The 21541-nt window shown below is 40.0% G+C and overlaps 1 protein-coding gene across 9 annotated transcripts in view; it reads right to left on the reverse strand.

Moving 5' to 3' along the window:
- LMO7 (LIM domain 7) overlaps positions 1 to 21541 on the reverse strand; it is a 131057-nt gene that overhangs the window by 83321 nt on the left and 26195 nt on the right. For all 9 annotated transcript variants that reach the window (XM_027781008.2, XM_055802191.1, XM_055802184.1 and 6 more), the window contains exons 2-3: positions 13749 to 13819; positions 10045 to 10114 (exon numbers count right to left, since the gene is read on the reverse strand). In XM_027781008.2, the coding sequence (XP_027636809.2) occupies positions 10045 to 10114; positions 13749 to 13819 (141 nt within the window). The remainder of the gene's footprint in view (positions 1 to 10044; positions 10115 to 13748; positions 13820 to 21541) is intronic.

Raw genomic sequence — 21541 nt, forward strand, 5'->3', positions numbered from 1 at the left:
ATCCCAGCAACACACTGGAAGCGTCGGTTTGGAAGACATGATCTCATTTAAAGCTTCCCCAAAATACTACTTTTGATTCACACGCATTAGCCAACAGGCACAGCACTTACCGTCTCCTGACAAGCAACCAGGGCGAGTAGCTGAACCACTGTTTCTTGGGGTTGGCACCCATATAATTTCTCCCCACTAATGCCTCCTAGATACATTTCACTTCATCATCACCCACTCAAAACCTGTCAAGTTCAATCTGGTGTCTGGGTTGATCGAAGTCTTGAGCAGCTACTAAAAATGTCACAAAGAGTTTGCATCAACCTCCTCTTTCCCCACACCCTACATTTCAAAGTGTTTAGGCAGCAAGAGAAAACAATTAAAGGAAATTCAGAGCTAAGGCTGAAACATACCATATGTTTTCAAGCAGAAGGACACAAAACATCAGTAAACCACTGCCGAGATTACATACTCCCACTATCAGGCATTGAAAGACTACAGAACAATGTCATCTCTAACTATTAATAACCATACTTCCTTTCTAGCACACAACCCTCTTTTCTTAATTGTCTAAGAGAGGTATTTCCATACAAGCCACATTCCTCTTTCCCATAAGACAGCAGAAAGAGTACCAGAAGTGATTTATAGTTCCGCATACATTCCTAGCGGGTCTTGCATCACTCTTAACATTTGCTAATTTATAGTTTTAGATTCTCAGAACACAGGTCAGACTTTTTCTTTTCTTTTTACTTTTTTGTTTGTTTGTTTGTTTGCAGGATAGTCTATGACAGAATTGCACTGAGAGTCCAAATTTCACCCCTACCCTACTCCCCCACTCTGAATTACTGATTGACCTCAGGAAAGCCACTAAAACTACCATTGCCCACAGTCTGCTATATTCTGGTGTAGAACCAAAACCATGGTAAAGAGATCTTTGCTAAGTACTCAGAAGCCTAATATATTAAAAAAAAATTTTATATAAGAGGTAAGACTTTTCTTACAGTTTTAAGCATAATGATCAGGTTTCTAAAATGCTTCATAAATTTACAAAGACCAACAACAATTTGTAACTTTCTATTATTTTTTTTTTTTTTTTCAATCAGGATTTTCATTCCCCCAGTTTGTGCCCCCATTATATTTTCCCAAATTTGAAACAACATCTGCTTAGGAGTTTGCAGTACAAGCAACTGAAACATCCAATTTTTACAACGGAAACACACATGCTAATTTCCGATTGCATTTTCTGTGGCACTGACAAAATCTCACTAAAATTCATTAGGTAAGAAATCTGACACATTGTTTGAGGACTACATTTGAAATACCACGCTGTGTCACTTCCCAGGTGAGAACGTATTCTCTCAAGCTAATATCATAGAATGATTTGGGTTGGAAGGGACTTTAATAATCATCTAGTCCACCCCAGCCCACCCCCCCACGCCCCCGCAATGAACACAGACATCTTGAACTAGATCAAATTGCTCAGAGCTCTTGTCCAACCTGACCTTGAACGTTTCCAGGGATGGGGCATCTACCACCTCTTCAGACAACCTGTTCCAGTGTTTCACCACCCTCATCATAGAAAATTTCTTTATATCCAGTCTAAATCTGCCCCTTTTAGTTTAAAAAACCCTTGTCCTATGACAAAAGACCCTGCTAAAATGTTTGCCTCCATTTTTCTAAGAAATTTTCTAAGCCCCCTTTAACTATTGAAAGTCCACAATAAGGCCTCCCTGGAGCCTTCTCTTCTCCAGGCTGAACAACCCCAGCTCTCAGCCTTTCTTCATAGCAGAGGTGTTCCAGCCCTTTGAGCATTTTTGTTGTCCTCCTCTGGACCCACTCCAACAGGTCCATGTCTTTCCTTTGGTGAGGACTCCAGAACTGGGTGCAGCACTCCAGGTGGGATCTCACCAGAGTGGAGTGGAGGGGGAGAAACACCTCTTTCAACCTGCTGGCTACACTCCTTTTGACGCAGCTCAGGAAATGGAGTGCCTTCTGGACTGCAAGTGCACATTGTTGGCTTATGTCCAGCTTTTCATCTACCAGTACCCCCAAATCCTTCTCCTCAGGGCTACTCTCAATCCCTTCATCCCCCAGCCTGTATTGATACTGGGGGTTGCCCCAATCCAGGTGCAGAACCTTGCACTTGGCCTTGTTGAACCTCATGAGGTTCACATGGGCCCACTTCTTGAGCTTGTCCAGGTCCCTCTGAATGGCATTGCATCCCTCAGGCATTTCAACTGCACCATTCAGCTTGGTGTCACCTGCAAACTTGCTGAGGCTGCACTCCATCCCTCTGACTATGCTACCGATGAAGATATTAAACAGTACTGGTCCCAGTACGGACCCCTGAGGGACACCACTTGTCACTGATCTCCACCTGGACATTGAGCTGTTGACCACTGCCCTCTGGATGTGACCATCCAACCAATTCCTCATCCATCAATCCATGAAATCCATACCTCTCCAATTTAGAGAGAAGGATGTTGTGGGGGACCATGTCAAAGGACTTCCAGAAGTCCAGACTGACAATATCCATAGCTCTTCCCTTGTCTACTGATGTAGTCACTCCATCACAGAAGGCCACTGTATTGGTCAGGCAAGACCTGCCCATAGTAAAGCCACGCTGGCCATCTTGAATCACCTCCCAGTCCTCCATGTGCCTTAGCACAGCTTCTAGTAGGATCTGTTCCATGATCTTGCCAGGCACAGAGGGGAGGCTGACAGGTCGGTAGTTCCCAGAGCCCTCCCTCCTGCACCCATTTTTAAAAAGGTTAATGCTTCCCATTTCCCATTAATCTCTTGCTTCCCACAAGAAAAAGGAAAACAACACTTTTGGCAAGTTCTGTTACCTGCAGCATAAAAAGGATATTGAATGAAAAGAGGTCGATAACTACTACTGTATAGAGGAACCTGATCTTATTTCTGCCATTTGAAGTGCTCCTGAGCCTGCATTAGATGTATAAGCTGCCTTAGAAAGGACATCACACGTGTGATGCAGGGCATGAGTTCTGTCAGACCATACCCACTTTCGCTTCCTCCCCCTTCCTCCTCAGTTTTAGACATACTGAAGTTGAAAGTCAGAAGAAACACCGACTGCTACTCTAAAACAAAAATCTCCACTGATGTAAGGATTATGCTAAGTAACTAGAAGTCTCTTAAAATACTTGTCTTTCTGAATTCCCCAAAATCTTGCTGAGCATATGCAACTGGAAAAAGAGGCATCATTGCTCATTAACTTTGTTTACATATTGAAATTACCAGCTTTTCATGAAAAAAGACATGTATCATCTTGTGCCTTGCCTTATGAAAAGCAATACAAGACTAATCAGCCTCCAGGTGAAAGACATCAAATATGACTTGGGCAACTTCACCCTTCGCAGCAGCGCTGTGTATACATTTACCCGGTACCTCTGAACTTAACACTTCAGAGACAAATCAAAACCCCAAGAGCCAGGCCAGCCGTGAGGGAGGGTGATGTGGGCAGGGCTCAAGGCAGAACCCACATCTGCTGCATCAGCTGTAGTGTGTCCTGGTACTCTTCAAAAAGGTGACTTAAACCTTCAGAAGAAAAAACAACACTCCACATAACTCAGTATTACTCGTTCATCGCTGCAGAAAGAAAACATCAGACAAGCAAACAGACATGTCAAATGGTTACCAGCTCATTAGCTAGCTCTCAGCCAAAATTTACGAGGCTATTTCTTATGAACATTTTTGGGCCCCGTTAATGAATGCACAGCCAGCAATTCCTTCCAGGTTTGAGCTTTTATTCTTTGGTGTTTGGTAGCAAAGCAAACAACAGTAGCTTTCGTGTAACTTAGTCCATGTATTTGTGTATTTGCCCTTCCTCATTGTTCACAAAGAATAGAAAGAAGTTCATACACTCATTTTCTCATACCAGACAAGCTACTATTAATATTACTAATGTAGCCCATACTAATCAAATTCACAGAGCAGGAGTTTACAATTTTTAAAAATCAAATTATTAGAAGAGAAATACAAAATGCAAGAAGTCAGAAAGCATGGACCAATATAAAGGCTATACTAGACACAAGGAGGTGAACAGCAGGAGAAAATAATCAGGATTTTCAATATGAAGTAGTGAACTGCAGAATTAGAGCTGCTTTGAAAAAAATTGTATTTTTAAAATTAAAATAAATCCTCTCATATTAATATTACCATCAGATTTTTCAAATTAAAGTGGAAAACAGAACTAATTTGATTGAGTAATCTAGAAAAGGAGCTTTGTAGCCAAGTCCTAAATAAAACATAAAACTGAAATAATCTTCACTTTGCAAATGTGGATTTTACCTGAAAAAAAAAAAAATTAATGTGTCCTATAATAAAGTTAAAACATCATCTGCATGCCATTCCCCTCCAACACAAAAAAACCCAAATGAAACCAAAACCTGTCAAGAAAACTTTCCCACAGAAAAGAAAATGTTGGCCAGCTCTACTTGATGACAAGAGATAAGGAAATACCAGGGTGGTTCCACAGTTTGCAAAGTGTTAGGCACAAAGGCTTACAAAAATATTGTTTAATGGCAGCATTTTTACCTTCTCCGCCCTGTCTTTATCTTCTCTTTCATTTTGGTATAGCTTTCTTTTACATTTCTCCCTCCTTACCTTTATTGTTCCCTACTTTCCTGGTTTAGAAGGTACATGCCGATGATCTCCATAACAAAGCGGTTCTCCCCCACTCTTTGAGGTGGTTGCCTTGGTGCAAGTGGAATTAATACCTTCTGATACATTAAGTAAATTATATAATGTAGTGGTATATTATATTTCATTAAAGAGAAGAATGATGTTTGAGTAGCACTTGTCAGAAGGGCACGTTGGGCCTTGGTGAACCAGGAAAATGAGTGTTTGAAATACCCTACCCAGAAACCCATCAAGACACTCTTCACCCTATAGGATTCCAAATTCCCCACTAGAACAAAAAACCAAACAAAAATACCACTCTACAGTGTTTCAGATGCCCATGTTCAAAGCTGGGACTGCCTAGAGATGTGCAGATTTATTCTCTTGTGTGAAAGGGAAACAGAAGTTCACAAAAAGCCTTCTGCCAAAGCTGAAGAACTTAATGAAGATGACATTTGGCACTAATATTCATCCAGCACTCACACTGAGACAGTTATCAACATCTCTACTCATTTGAAATCAGGGGCCAACCTTAAAAAACATGCACTTATGTTATTTCACTTCCAATTCTGAAAACCCAACAGTTCTCTGCTCTGCCCTGTGGTTTGCCCTCACGCCTCTGATGTGATGAAATGCTTCCCAACCACAGGGCGAAGTGTTGGACTTCCATCTCACAGAGGCTGCAAGGAAAGATAGATAGATGGTCTTAGAAGACCAAATTGTTACATTGCAAAGCAAAGTTCCCATTAGCTACCACTCTCCAAAGAAGCTATCAACTAACTCTGAGTTTGCTTCGCCACCTGGTCTCAGCTGGAAACTTACTTTAACGGAAATTTTGCCTTGCTACAGCACACACAGTTATTCCTCCTGAGCAACAAGCAATGTATTATTATGACAGATATGTTGAGCTTGCATATACTACATAAAACTCATTCATCTTCCCACTATCTTGTGATGTCTTATGACTTCCATCCCAGTTTATGAGTCTCTGTGTTCAGCCAACTGTGTTGGAAACATGAGGTTTCTGGGGAACAACGACACTGCAGCCAGAGATGCACCTCCAAAAATGCTCAGCAGGGCTTCGTTGGAAAATATGCTGTCAGACCACAATGTCCTCCCCCTCATGTAATTATACCCAAACCATCTCACATGAGGGGGTTCCAGCTGAAGCATCCGTATTTATCGAGAACCAGGTTTTCTCTGGGCTTGCTTTTGCTAAGCATTGATTTTATTTCTATCACTCCCACCCTCTGAGAGTGCTGAGCAAAATGATTTTGCAGGATCTGAACCCAGCAAGATTTGTAAATTTGAGTCATCTTCTTTAAATACCATCTCTGTTTCACATAAGTATGGACCAGAAAAAGTGGATTTTTAAGGCAGACTGCACTTGCACTACCCTGCATAATGAAACCTCATCACCCACCATCCTCTGACTTTTTGGTTACCCTGTTACCATTTCTGCCAGAAATGCCTGAGGGCTTCAGGAACTGCTACTCTGCACCGGTTTGCTTGCCTGCTCTGCTGTACTAGGGAAAACACGCGTAGCTCTTTGCACAAACCATGTTTTAGACAGTTTGGAAGATAAGCAGAAATTAAATTTTTGTTTTCCAGAAACTATTTTAATGCAAAGGTTTTAAATGGCATTTTTTTAAAAATGGCCAACATTAAAGCAAACAAACCAACAGCCACATCCCAGCCAACTCCCTTCAGGAAACCTATGGGAATGTCGCCATCTCCAAAACCTGCCATGGGCTGGTAAAAATCAACCTGCCCCAAGTGGCATCTTTCTGCGACTACTGCTGAAGTTAGTCTTTTGCACCCTGCAGATGGCATGCCTCATTGCTCAGGAAACCACCTTAAGAGCTGTATGGACATTTCTTCAGTCACCTGTCTTTCACCATCCTATCCCTGCAACAGCTGTGGTACCTGCCTTAACCCCACTGAAGCAGTTTTCCAAACTGGCACAGAAATGAACAGAAAAACATGGCTAAGTGAATGGCTAGATCTCACCCAAACCATGGGAGGCATGTGCCTCAGAGGCGAAGCAGAGCAGCAGGGGCAAAGCAGCATGAAGTGGAGGTCAAGTTATGGCCCCAAAGAGTTGTAACAAACACTCTCACACAAGGCACAGCCCAGCCTTCCTGTGCCATGCCAAACTGGGGATGAATTTAATCAATATTTTATAAGCTTGCCTAGTACCAATTCAGCATTTTTTGTGAACTGAATGCCAAGTTTTTTTTTCAGTATTTAATTGTCAAAACACACATATTTATCTGTGCCACCATGGTTATACCTGAACCACTGCAATCCACACCCAAAACCAGCTAAAATGTGCTTGGAATTTAGGTGATCCTGCTAATATAAAGCCCCTGTTCGATTTTATGATAACTAAGGTGTCATAAAAGTAAATATGACATATATTAATAATGCATTTACTCCATTTAAAAAAAAAACAACAAAGCACCAAGCACCTCACCCTAACTCAATAAAAAAAAATTATAGCACAAAATATTCCACATAAACCAGAATATTTCATTATTTACATAGGCTTTCACTTCCTATTTTACTTAAAATTTGTTTTCAAAATAACCATGAACTCAAAGAAACAACACAATGAAACCCTTCTGGAGATTCAGCTGAACATGCCTGTTGAACACTGTATTTCTGTACCGCTGAGAAAACCTGCCAAGTATTTGAAGTAAACACAACACATACACACTTACGTGGTAGTCAAATATATTAACTCTCTAGAGAACAGAATGAAACCTGAGCAAATTCCTAGAAGGGAAAAAAAACACAAAGGAAAAAAAGAAACAAGATGCCTTTGAAACCATTTGTTTCCTTCTGATAATCAGACTGCCACAAAACTGTCAAGAATATGGGAGGTTTGCTTCCTTTTAATCAGAAAAGCCAGGAGACAAATGCTAGCTGCCCAACGATGAATGGATAAAATGTTTTGGAAATGGACTTGAGGACATGAGTCTAGAGGACTGCGAAGAGAAGCTGTAGAAAGAACATGATCAAAAGATGTTTGGATTACAGGATTTGCAAGACACAAATTCAAGTTGCAGCATTTGTTTATCCTTTAGGAAAAAAAAATTAAAAAAGGTCATCTCTTGAAGTCAAAACTTCCATCAGGTTTAAAGAAAAAAAAATTCCCCCTAACAACTGTAATTTCTAAATCTTAAAAGTTTGGTGGGGAGTAATTAATGCAAGACTGAAAGACATGGTAATCCGAAGTGAGAGCCACAGAAGTATATATATGAAGCCACAGAAAACACCGTGGGATAAGCAACTTACAAGCCATGAAAATATTTCTAGAACATGGCAAGCCAGCCTTCTGGCTAATTCCTTCGCAAGCTCTTTCCACCTCTAAACCCTATAGTTCATCAGCCACAGTATCCTGAGCCTATCAGGTATCAATGCATGCTTTTCCATAAATGCAAAACCCCACCATTTTCAGTTTGAGTTTTACATGCTGGGATGAAAGCTGGGCTCTTCAAACCTGGCGTCACTGAGCACATTCAAGTCTGGGAAAACACATCTCCCCTCCCTCCACTGCCATCGTAAGCACCATCTTCTGGAACCCTCCCATTACGGTCCTCATAATAACAATCTTCTGAAACTGAAGTATTTTATGTAAAACCTTTTCCATGGGTTAATACAAAACATCATCTCACTCAGTAACTATTCTGAAGTGGTATTTTAATAATACCACTGGATGATCTTGGTTTACGAGAATCATTCACCTTTCCTCCCCTTTATTTTTGAAGACTTGTAGGAACTAGAAACAACTTGAAGGAACAATTATACACTACAAGAAAGATACCAACTAAACATCTAATGAATAATCTGAATTTTTGCATCTGGAAACAAACAAACAAAAAAATGCATATAAACCCAACAGTTCTTACAGTTAGGATTCAGGACAACATTAAAGCCACCACAAAAATTAAATCCAGCCTATTGTTTTCTGGTTTGGATCGAATGGCTACTTCAGAGGCCATTTAGGCAATCAAACTGCTGATAGAATAACTGTTCTGTCCTCCCCAGAATGATTTTGGTTTCATTTGAATTTTTTTGAATGCCTCACGGGAAAAGAATGTGCAGCTCTCATTATTCACAAGGCTAATACCCTAAGCTTTTCTGGGACAAAGGCAACTAATACTTTCTATATTTATTTGATGTGGAAATGCGCATTCTCAGTTCGTGCAATAATATATGGCAAGTTAATTCAATCTTATGACCTCCAGCCACACTTACCTACACTTCTCTAATGAGATACATGGTTGACCAGCAAAAGCAGATGTACTGTGGGCTCATCCCACTAAAACATACAAATAAAAGTATCTAGAGATGTTTTGCATTCTACTCCTACTAAGAAATCAGGTAACATTCCCTAATGTTGACACTGCATGTTTACCATAAAGTGGATGTTCCGTTTGTTAACAGGAATCATGCATATGTCACTGTTTATCTTGGGTTTTTAAAGATGAGACCAATAGAGTTGTTGTGACAGGACTAAATGGCCTAGATACCCTAGTACACGTGAATAGCCAAAAAGGCTTTTTTCTGGGGGGGGTGGGGGGTGGGGTGGTGGTGGTTGGTTTTGTTGTTGGTTTTTTTTGTTTGTTTGGGGTTTTTTTGTTTGTTTGTTTTTTGTTGGGGTTTTTTTTTTTGGGGGGGGGGGGGGGCAGGGAGAAGGATGAAGTAAAAAATATTTGCATTTGTTTACCCACAAAAGGGTTTCTGATGCTAAATGGCTACAAAATTTACCCTACGGTCTCTTGACAGCAACTTTGCCAAACAGCATACAGGAAATCTTTTACATTTCCTGTGAAAATGATTACATCTGTCTCCCCCCTCTCCCTCTGACAATGTGATTTACAGCCAAAACATTGGCAAATCCCTTAACTGAAGCCTGAAGAGAGATCATTGCATCAGAGTTATTTTAATGCAACCTAAACTTTGCTGTGGGTGGGGAGAAGCAGATTCTAAAAATATTCCAGTTACACAGAACATTTCCTAGTCTGCTTATTCCCTAATAAAGGGACATCTGAAGTGGCTTGTGAATATAAAATAGGATGGTGGCCTTTAAATAAAGGGAAGTAACACTGTATAGGTTTGTGCACAGCAGCCGTCATCTGTGTTTGATATATCTGGGGATGATTAAGCTTCACAGTGACAACCTAATTAAAGGTACAGACCCAAATCACAGAACAGGTAACCTTTGTGGTTTAAGGCAACATATAAAGGGTACAATTTTAAACAGAAAGGGAAACAAAGCTAAATTTTGAAAACTTAGTAGGTTTTTGTAGCAAGACCATGTAAGAACAACAAGCAAGAAAGCTCTCATTAAAACCAAAGAGAACTTGGTGTCATACCCCAGATACTAGATTTCATGCCACTACTTACCAAGCCAGCTATTGGAGTTGACAGACGATTGATTTTCTTAACGATGCCAGGTTTGATCTTGTTAATCAAACTAGAAAGAAGACATATGATTTTGTTACATAATCAACTTTAAGCATGAGCATCAATGCTTATTAAGAAATACTTCGCATGTAGTGCTACCTACATGACTTGAACCAAGTAAATCTGAACCTATTTTTTTTAGTACACATAAATAGCCAAAAAGGCTTCTTTGGGGAGGGGGGAATGAAGAAAAAATTATTTGAATTTGTTTACTCACAAAAGGGTAATAAGTCTTTTAAAATCAGTTTTCCAAGAAGTGACAAGTAACAACAGACCATACAAGCAAAAATAGGCTAAGCTGCACACACACATGCACAAAAAGAGATTTCTGAGAATGACAAAGTGAGAAAAAAGTAAAGAAAGTGCCTGGGTAGCCATGGGCAGAAACGGATCAGTGTTACTATTACACGTGTGGTGATGTTGATGACACTCAAATTTCCCTTTTAAAGACTTTCTTCACATAAAAGTTCTGATACGGAAGATGGCAAAAATATATCAGAATATTAACTTTCAGAGTTCAAGGTGAAAGCATTGATATTCCTGTAAGTGTAAGAAATCATCTGAGTTTTCATAACGTTGTCAAGCCCCGTACAATGGGTGCCACAATAATTTTTGGCAAACGTGACTAACACACACAAGTAATTTTCAGTTTCGGCCAGAAGAAACTCTGCCTCATATCACTCTTACTTTATACAAAATTCATAATTAAACTAAGACAGGACAGACTAACATGTCACTGTTAAATACACAAGCCCGAACACATACCTTGTCCTGCAGTGAGGAAAAGACACAGGATTCCTTGCACCTTTATATCCAAGGTTTCAGTCATAGAGGTAGTGAAATACTGTGGTTCACCAAATTACATGCTAGACCACAGGAGCGACACAGAATGGGAACTGAGGATACCCTGCAGGCTTCATCTGCCTATATACCTTTGAGGATTTTGGACTTGCTCCCTCGTCTTGCTGCTTCTTGTCTGGCCAGACCCTTTACCCCACAAAGCATCGGCAAACATTTGTGATCTACCCACACCAATACAGAGTCAGGACTTGGGAGTTTAAAACTCTGTGTAGGAAAAGGCATTTTTTGCTGAAGCAGCAAATGTATTTGGAAGATAAACAGAAAGAGAGTTACCTAGATACACTGGAATGGAGAATAGATTTCTATGTGCCTGCAGAAGAAATAATGGCAGCAGGTCCTGAGATTTTTCAACTGCATTGTTATTTAGTAAACAAAATACATTTGATGACTTTTCCATGACAAGGAAAAAGTGATCTGCTGAGGTGGAATTAATAAACAAAAAGTTACCCGACATCCCACCCCCCACCCTTTTTTTTTTTTTTTTTTTTTAATCTTCCAAACACATAGGTTTTATTTGTTTTAGCGTACTTAAGAACATGAAGTAGCATGTGATCACGAAAGCCTTAGTGATTTCTTCCTCTAATGTATACACAGGAGATCTGGTAAAATGTAAAAGGCTTTATTTTGTCAACTCAGTCAACATGTACACTTGGTCATTAAGTAAGCCAAACAAACCAACTGGACTCCTACAGGAGTATGTGGTGCAAGTGTACATCTTATCTGCTATAGTTTCAGTCAAATACACCATCTCCAGAGATAACGTATCTGTGGACACTAAATTAGCCACGTCCCAGGTAAACCAAGGAAATGGGCAATGTCATGTCTGGTTTGTTTCAATTATTTAAGATCTTGCACTCTGACTTTTCAGCAAAGTAGACATCTGAAAACCTTTCCCATCTTGCTCTTTTCTACTTCCACAGAATTTCTATGAAATCACTTCTTGTACTTTGAGTATGTCAAATTTAAAATTATGACACAGGAAGACAGCTATATGATTTAGTGCAACATAATGAGGCATCTTGCTTTCAAGAAAGCTGCATGCCTCCTAAGGCAAGCTGCTTAGCTGAAGAAATTACAGGATGTTTTTCTTGCATATGGCTATTAAGTACAGATAAATTTAACTGATTTGCATTTGGCAGATGGAGGCTCATATTCTTTTGCCAAATAAGCGTCAACAATGAAGATATCAAAGAATTAGAATATATCAGTTTACTGCCAGCTCTTAAAGACACTATTTAAAAGTTACAGCTGAACACAATACACACATCCCACTAAATACATACCTGAAGAAAGATCTTCTTATTAAAAGTATACATTATTTTTATTACCACATTCAGTCTAGTTAACATTTGATTACCTAAGTAATAAGAATACAATGTCCATCTCTACGAAATGATTCAAAATTAATCAACTCCCCATATCACAAAGAAAACTACAGAAGAAACTAGCAAGACAGAATTAATGGGCGAAGTGCCAAAACAGAAACATAGAAGGACAAGGACAGAAAAGACAGTAATATTCACAGAAGGGAAAATGCAGGGATGTTGCCTTTTGGCATTGCTTTGATTATTTTTGGTATATAGTAAAAAAAATTTCAGAGAACTAAACCTTTATAAATATTTTCTGAAAGTTAGCTTGGCTGAACTGATTTAAGAGTGGTTCTGAGATTCAAGAGATTTTTTTAAGTGTCCCAGGTAGCTCTCTAAAAAGATTTCTCTTGCACTAGCATTCTAATGACATTTACACCTGCTGTTCCTTAAAATACTAAGGGATTAGCACCACTTCCAGTCCTGAAACCTGTTCCAGTAAGTACAAAACCAATTACAGATATGTGGAAGAGACCTGACAAGTGGGTATTTTACATCTCTGACTCAGTCTAGCAACGAAACCAGACAAGTCCCATTATTGCCAAGCCTATAATATATAAGCATAAGGAAGCTTTTGGAGAAAGCACTCCAAAAAGAGCTGAGGTCAGAGTTTGCTGTTGAAAGCAATAACTAAGTCAGTCCAGAAAGTCCTGAAACCTGGACTGCACGTGCACCTACCTGACAACATATTTCTGTGTTATGCTGAGACCCAGTCCATTTACTTTAATCACCCTAAAGCATTTTTTTAATGTTTTTATAAAGTATGCCAAATGACATCCAATAGGTTCTAAGGTACCGAGATACTTGGATGTAACTGTTTGAGCAGTATTAGTAATGGACACATAAAATCAAATGCCTGCCTGTCAATTTACAATTTTGTAAAGTTCACTTCTGAAATTTAGTACCTTTTAAAAGAAAATTTATCCTAGTGTAGACTTGTCTGGTAGGACTAGGTAGCTTTCAGGATTTAAAGAAAACCAGCACACAGAGTTTACAATAATTTCTTACTAGGGAGTGGGAATAGAGGACAAAACCCCAAACATTAACAACAGCGAGTACAGGGATAAACGAGTGCTCTGATCCCAGCCATGGCCACATCACCTTGCACAGGCTGAAGAGAAAGCCCAGCGATACCATAAGCAATATAATCAATAAAACCAATCAACTGGCCAGATGATCAGCACGATCCACTCTGTAACACACGAAGAAGTGTGTGGGACAAGCCATGGGACATGTAGGTCTATAAAGAGGATGTCTGAAAATTGTTCTTCCTTCTGACAGCAAACAACAGGTATTACAAAAATTAAATTACTTGTTACAAAATACTTCTGGTACTTCAGAAAAGAATTTCAGGGGTCACTAAGGAAAGCAGCCAACTAATGTTAACCTGAAGAACATAGGCAAGTCAATACTCACTCGCACAACAGGACTCCATTTTCTAGAGCTGCTCGAAAGTCATTGGTTCCAAAGCTTTTCCCAGTAACTGTCTATAAAAATAAGAATTGAGAGTTAATTGGACAGACACACAAAATCAGGACTAGCAAGAGCATTTAGGAAGTACTAAAAAAACGTAACAACCAAAACCCACCAATAAACCAACAAAAACTTTTTAAGTCAAACTTTAGTTCATACTATTATTTTCTTATATTAATTTCAAAAGAAATAAGTATTTTAAAAACAGTTCTTTATGCCTCAAAAGAAGTCAGAGGCAAGATCTTCAAGTAGTTTCCTCTAGTTTAAGTCAATCATCAGATAAATTCTTTGGGAATACTTATTATTTTCTAAAGCAATACCAGCCACATTGAAAAGCATAAAATACATTTCAAACAGAAGAGGAAAAAAGAGGAAAAGTCTTTTATCTCCTACTTCATGTTACAGCGTGTATACTCATGATATCTGGCACAAAGTATTTTAATAGGGTGGTTTTTTTCCTGCCACTTGCACCTAAGGCAGTGTGACTAAAGAACCACCCCAGCAAGTCCGCGTTACCACGTGCACATCAATTCCCATTACTTGGCAAGCGGTCGGACTGTACTAGTGGGACTACTTTTTATATTCAGAACAAAAAGCAGTGAACAACGTCTTATAAAGGACTTAACGTACCCAATGCCAAAAGCATTGCCTACCGGTTCTCAGCAAAGTTGTTTGTCATAAAAGCTTGCTCCTGGCATTGACTCCCTCCATCTCAAATGAAACCATCAACACAGCACCCTGCTCCAGCCTAAACTCACTTGGGTGCTTCCTACTAGACCTCCACTCTGCCCATGCCCCTTGAAGGGACCAAATTTGGCAGATTTCTTCTAAGTACCCAGATGAGTAACCCACATGCAAGCCAGAAAAGGAGTCAATATTCCTAAAAGAGTCCAGAAGAAGGTTTTATCCCATTTGGGTATAGAAATCAAACGCTAGGAAGGGTATTTGAGCTTCAAGGTCACAAGGTTAAGTCACTAATTAATTACAAACCTCCCTTTGGGGATCCTGACCATCCCTGATACTGCACAGGACTTCAAGGACACAATTAAATGTGCTGTGGAACCTGTGTGCATCCAGACCAAAGCTACTGATTACCACAGTAATTAAGGAAATTAGTAGTGAAACAAATGAGCTGTGCTTGGTAAAAGAGCAAAGGAGACTGTGTAGCTCTTTAAGGATATGTTACATTATCACCCTATTATTTTTTTCCAAATTGCAAAAGGAACATATACTGACACCAGAAATCCTGCAACTTAAGTAACCAGTTTTAATGTAGGTTACCTTTTCATTCAAAAGCTGTAACTTCAGTCTCCCTATTGAGGACAAAGCTAGATGTTATTAAACTCTCCTTTCGGGTTTAAGGTTTTCTAGGATTTAACAATAATATGAGAGAGTTAAATGATGGCACACTCAAGGGAAGGAAAATTTTGAAATTCAGGGAAAGAAGAAAGAAAATCCTCAACTTTTAATAAAACCAAAGGATGACGGGATGACAAACTGGGAGAACTGCATTTTATACAGTATTCCTATAACAACAGTCTGTTCTTACAAGAGAGCAGATTTTGCATCTTAGCAATATAATTTTCAAGAGTCATTTAAAAACACAGCATCTGAAAATTACCTTTACCTCAAATAAAATACGGTCTTTTGCTTCCAAATTTGTATATTCAGTGATAATAATTTTGAGGAAACTAGCTAATGTAAAAGCACTGAAAGTTTAAATATAAATATTTGTGTTCCCTAGGTTATAGGGAATACGGGTTATAAATTAAGCCCTTCATTCTTCAAGCTAGAAACTTGAAGCGTGCATGTCATACAGCAGAACTGTACTGCAACAGAGGCTGTAGGACAGGGGTCTAGCTTTCTGGTTATGTTTCAAGTGCCCATTTCAAGAGTCCAAAAGTTGTTCTCATTCTGGAGTTGTCACTGACATCTACAGGACTACACAGTCCAAATGTCTGGGTTTATGTAGACAGTTTACTGATGTTTCCTTCACCTAGAGTTGGGCCCATCCCACACCTGCAATGTCTTATATATCCATCTACAACCTTCATGCTGTAAGTCCTTTAAAACAAAAAAATCCTAGAACTGCAGCATTTAAATAAGGAGACCAGTCCACAAAAATTATTCTCAAGAAGTCAAGGAGCATGTGTCACCAAAGACACATTAAACTTCAGCATAGCCCCTCCAGAACACGGGAGTGCCACGCTGCAGTGGATGGCCATGTTTTTGTGGCATATCTTGTGGCCTCCAAAATGGAGTGCAGAACATTTTTGACTGCCACAAAGTCTTCAGGCACATGACCTCAGGTAATTAGAACATTCCTGAACAACAAGAATCCAACTTCAGTACAAGGTTGTAAATGCTACTATTAGACTTGCAGACCTCTTAAAATTACATTAGAAGGTATTACCTGGAAGCATTTTGACTGAGTTATTTGCAGAGCCACTGTGGCAATCAACACTGATTTGATATAATGGATGGAGCTCTCCGACCAATCATGTGATCCACAGATTTTGACGACTACATGGTTTGTTGACATTAAAAGAAAAGCGTTGGTACTGCCAAGCTAGGTTTCATTAATATTGGCTTTTAAAGGACAACTAATAATTAAGTAATTAAGAGGTATTCTCAAGTAACAATTTAACACCGGTGGCTTGAAACTGAAATGTTTTCCAAGTTGCACAACAGCTTGAATTTGTTGATGTCACAAAAATAAGTGCTCCATTTTTAAACCTTTCATACAGCGACAGAGGACTTTTCTCAGCACAGACTGTCATCCAGCTTACACCCACTGCAAGGCATCAAGCTCAGCTCTAACTATTATAGCCTACAGAGGAACTACGTATCATTAACAAAAACGGAAAGCCAAGGACTGGCTCAGAGTTCCCTGACTTTTAAGAACCCAAGTAAGATGAAGTGAATCCCACCCCGAGATATTACATCTTCAAACAATGTCTACGATTTGTGAGTCACTGTTTATTCATTAAAACTGGTTATACTGGGTGTGGTACTCTTATGTAACAGGCATAATTGATTTTGGACAATTTTTGAACCACTTAGGCCTTGTGAGCCACCAAATAATAAAGGAAATATCTTGCAAAAGCAATTTTTATCCATGTTTGAACAACATAACCCTTCAGGTTATGTCTCTCTTCTCTCCTTCATTCAGCTGAATGTATTCTGCTTCTTTCTCTGCTTTTTTGACAGAAAAAGAGCAGTGACATAATTAAAGGCTGTATCATGAAATCACATGTAATTGCTGCTATAAAAGAGTCTGATTTTATTTTTGTAAGACAGCGTCCCCTAATACTTTGGTAACTTGCAATTGCCAGGTTCAAGCAATTTACTTCAAACAGTATGCAAATCAAGTCTTTACTTAAATTTAGACATTTTAAAATTGCTTACACATACACAGAGGGCTGGTTTCATTTCGGGTTTACTGTGATTCCTGCAGGAGACAAATCAAGAAGAAATAACCAAAGATCAACCGTTCTGAAGATGGAATGACATCAAAATCATGATGGAATGAACAAACAGCACGTGGCACAGAAGAATATGCTAATTATATGCCTCAGTATCAAAATTAACACCGAGTACATGGCTTTGGCTTGTCCTACTAGAGGCCAAATATAGCTGATCAGAATAGGCCTTCCTTGCCTTAAAAGCTATTCAAAGTTGAAGGCTCTTCAGTATTAATAAAAAATACTAAAGGAGTTTATGTCAAGTTGCTTTCATAGTTTACACAAGTTTGAATGGCTTTAGCAATAACGCAGCTTTACTGCAGGACAGCAAATGTTTTCAAGTGGGTTGGTTTCCCATACATACCACTACATGCAACTCAAAGTGCAAGGGACTGGCACGTTGCTCCATTTAACTTTGTTGTGGTGGAAACACCAAAGCTAGACTCTCCCCATCTAATACAGGACTCGTACCACATACACAGGCATGCTGGCTAACCAATTCTCCACTACAAGAGTATTAGCTGCTCAGAAGCAAGGAGGCAGCTCTGCATCATGCCCAGCCAGGGACCTGAACAATGCCTTGCTGCAGTGGAGCCAGGTACTCGGTGCCCAGCCAGCTCTACAGTTTACACTGGCCAGCCCCCCTCTCTCCACCTCACTCAGAGCTCCTCTACTACTGTCCCATGTGGACTGCACCATCTCCAACCACGCAAGGACGCTGTGCACCTATTTGAGAGAAATGCTAACTGCATCCACATGAAGCACACAGCTCCCTGATGTAGGGTCGTAGGTTAGGGATGGAAGATTCAAGAAAGGTACTGAACCATGCATAACAGGTTCATGCAGGCTCATGCAAGGATCTCATGGGGTAAGCCATTCATCAGATGGCAACCTCAAGGATACTACACCGCTTTATGAACTTCAGATCCCCAGCTCAGCCTGCTGCAGCAAGAAAAGCCAAGTTTATCATGCTGCAGAGAGGACTTGAGCAGTCCTGTGCTGTAGGGAACCGGGACACTATGAATCTGATGCTGAGGTACCACCCCACTACAGAATTTCAGCTATGCCTGCTGGTTTCTGTCACAGTGCCGGCCTCGGCAGATCACCTCACACACATATCACTGTCTGAATTACTACCTTGCTAGTGGCCTGTTCTTCCCCCTACCCATTACCAAAAATCTGGATCAGACCACATAGCAAATGGCCCCATCCTTACATAACCCCAGCATTACATATCTCCGTTTACAGCACTTGTTTGGCTCTAACCGCCCTCACCCAACACACCCTTCTAGAACGTACTGTTACTGTACGATGCACAGGGAGATATCAGGCTACACCCACAGCCAACAAGCAAGCATTCAAGCAGCTCCCAGCACCCTGGCACCTGTACGGGTTGGCAGGGCCTGGAAGTAGATTCACGACATGTTTCCATATGGTATTTTAAGCCCACTGCATTTTATATACAGTTGTCAGTAACACGCTTAACCTCAGTAACGTGCTTAATCTCATCTTGACTGATTTTATCTTTTAGGGTCTGTCGTGAAGGAAGACTTAACACACAAACAAAAAAAGGTAGCACAAAAGCAGTAGGGATTTTTCCCTTTCCTGTGTTCCTGTAGGAACTGGTGGTTCTTCTAGACTGTGACAATGACAAGGCAGCTGCTCTGTGGGACACTTCAGATGCATTACCCAAAGTCCTGCCTCCCCCTTTCATGGCTATCTGTAGTCCTGTTTAAATCCAATGCAGGATATGAGCTTGTCCTTGAACGGCTTAAGCGGTAGCTGTCAAAAACACTGCCATTGTGCTTTGAGGTGAGGAGCTGTGGGTGCTCGGCCTTTGCAGACTCCCTGCCCAGTTCTCTCCCCCACACACTGGTTCTTCCTCTCTGGATTTCTTTTAAAAAAACAAACAACAAAAAACACAAACTTGCCACAGTTTGCTCTAGTAGTCAATTGATTTATCCAAATCCCTCCCAAAGGGCAGATGGTAGGAACCACATTCAGAGGGTTGCTGCACACAATCCTCAACACACAAGCGACAAGAACCAGCTGGTCAGGCAGAAAGCCTCTGGCACTGCAGCACACAGCCCGACCACAGTGATTACCAGATTTCTCAAGGTCAAGCAGTAGAAAAAGAGTGTCTTATTTTTGAGGCAAGCAAGATCTGTCTCCCTGAATTTTGGGCCCCAGGAAGATGAACAGAAAGATCGGGCATTCATATCTTCCACTCATGGGAGAACACTGCTGGCATTCCACCTCTGGCAGCAGAGACGACGCCAGGTCCAAAACGGCCAAAGTCAGAGGGAACCATGTTGCTGTCTCCCCTTCTGATCACAACTGACATGGTCCAACAAACTCCTGAGACATCAACAAGTGCTCAAGCAGCTGGTACCCACACAGGCTTTCCCAGTCAGCTGTCCGACAATGGGCTTACAACACTGCCCAGCCCAACAGCTTCACAGGAGTCAAGAGCAAGGCCTGGATTTCTACAGAAGGAAGCTCCTCATTTCAAGTCCTCACACCTCATTGCTAAAATCCATGACATGCACAACTTCACTGAGGAAAAGAGCTGGGGTGGCTGGAAATAACAAGAAAAATATCTACCAAAAAAAGATCTGCTGTATAATCTTAACTGTACAGCAAAAGTAAGAAGGCTGGAGCAGATACGTATTTTTGCCACTGATCACTTATGCTGGACAATGTGAATGCTCCCCCTTCTACCCATAACAACATCCATAACACTAATGTTTTTCAGTTGGAATAACTCCTGCTCTATTGCTTAATGCAAAGCCATACTCTCCCGTTTACCATATACCCCAAATCCCTGGGCATCATCTTATTCCAGAGGATGTGGAAATTTTTCAGCCTTCAGCCAAAACTGCTTTTGATAACAAACCAGAACAGACATTTATAAAGGGAAATGGTTGATTACTGAAAAAGTCTTACTGTTATTTTCTATCATCAACATAATGATGGGGTCTTATTGTGGTATGCCTTCTGGACAGACATGCCAAGACTCCTGAAATAACATAAATTTTTACAAAAGATTAAGAAAAACAATGAAGAAAGGGCAAGCTAGAAGGGGCACTATTACTGGTGTGGTAGGTGCAAGAAGCGTAAGTCTCTGCTCATCAGCTGCTTACGCTTTGTGGTTTTTTCAGCTCTTCTGTTAAACTGCATATAGAAACAAGAAGGATGGAAGTGAAGTTTTACTTCCAATATTTAAGGAACTCCCTGACCTAGGGGAAAAACACTGCAGAAAGAGCAAGGATAAACACTTGGGAATAATCAATCCAGTCAAACTCCCCTCCCCCCCCCAACAATATCAACCCCCAAAACAGCAAGATGAATAAGCTTACTGTTATTTATACCGATGACTGTACTGACAGGAGTCAAAGTAGGAAAACCAACATATATTATTACTAAGTGTGATAAAAAAGCCGCACGGTATATGCGGAGACGGGCAGCATAAACTAGATGGAGGTAGGTGTTCCAGTAGGATGTAAAACTTGGAAATGCAAAGTGAAATCTGAATTACTAGGAATCTCTGAAAAAACCCGAATCATCGTGATTTTATTGTAATTATATAGGTACACCTGATTTATCTGGAAACTTAATTCTGCAAACAATTTAAATGCATGCAAGTTCTAAAGCTGCCATCCTAAGTGATGCATGCTGATTTCAACTTTAACCATGCATTTACTTTGTCACATGTACTTGCAACTAACTTCAGTTAAATAGAAGTGGATATTTATGCACCATCCCAAGACAACAGAAGAGTAACATTACAATTTAAAATTTGCCAGCTGAACTCCATACTAGTTCAGTGGTTGGCGGTAAAAGAAGGGTAGCATTAGGCCCCTTAACCATAAACGTTCGGAATTAAGCAGAGGATAAAGCAGTAATGAGAAAAACGTCCAAACATTCAGTTCACCCCTAAAACTGCCAGAAAACCACCACTTAATTCTATAAATATTAAAAAAAAAAAAAAAAAAGTTTACTGAAGGTTGTCTTTCCCAAGTAATTCACAGTATGATGGTGGTATACTAGATGTGCCATAGAAAAAAAACATACCCAGGGAAAAAGAATTATGAAGCAATGATTTCTAGAAAAACAATTGACTGAGGTAAGAGAAGAAGTGGCAAGCAGAGATTCTAGTTTTTCTGGAATTATCATGTTTCATAACATACGTGCTCTCATGCTAGCCTGATTTTGAACTTGCCCATTGTGAAAGTTAGTCACCCTGTATACCTTAATCTTTTTTCTGAAACA

This window comes from Falco peregrinus, chromosome 4 (genome assembly GCF_023634155.1).
Source record: "Falco peregrinus isolate bFalPer1 chromosome 4, bFalPer1.pri, whole genome shotgun sequence".
NCBI lineage: Eukaryota > Metazoa > Chordata > Aves > Falconiformes > Falconidae > Falco > Falco peregrinus.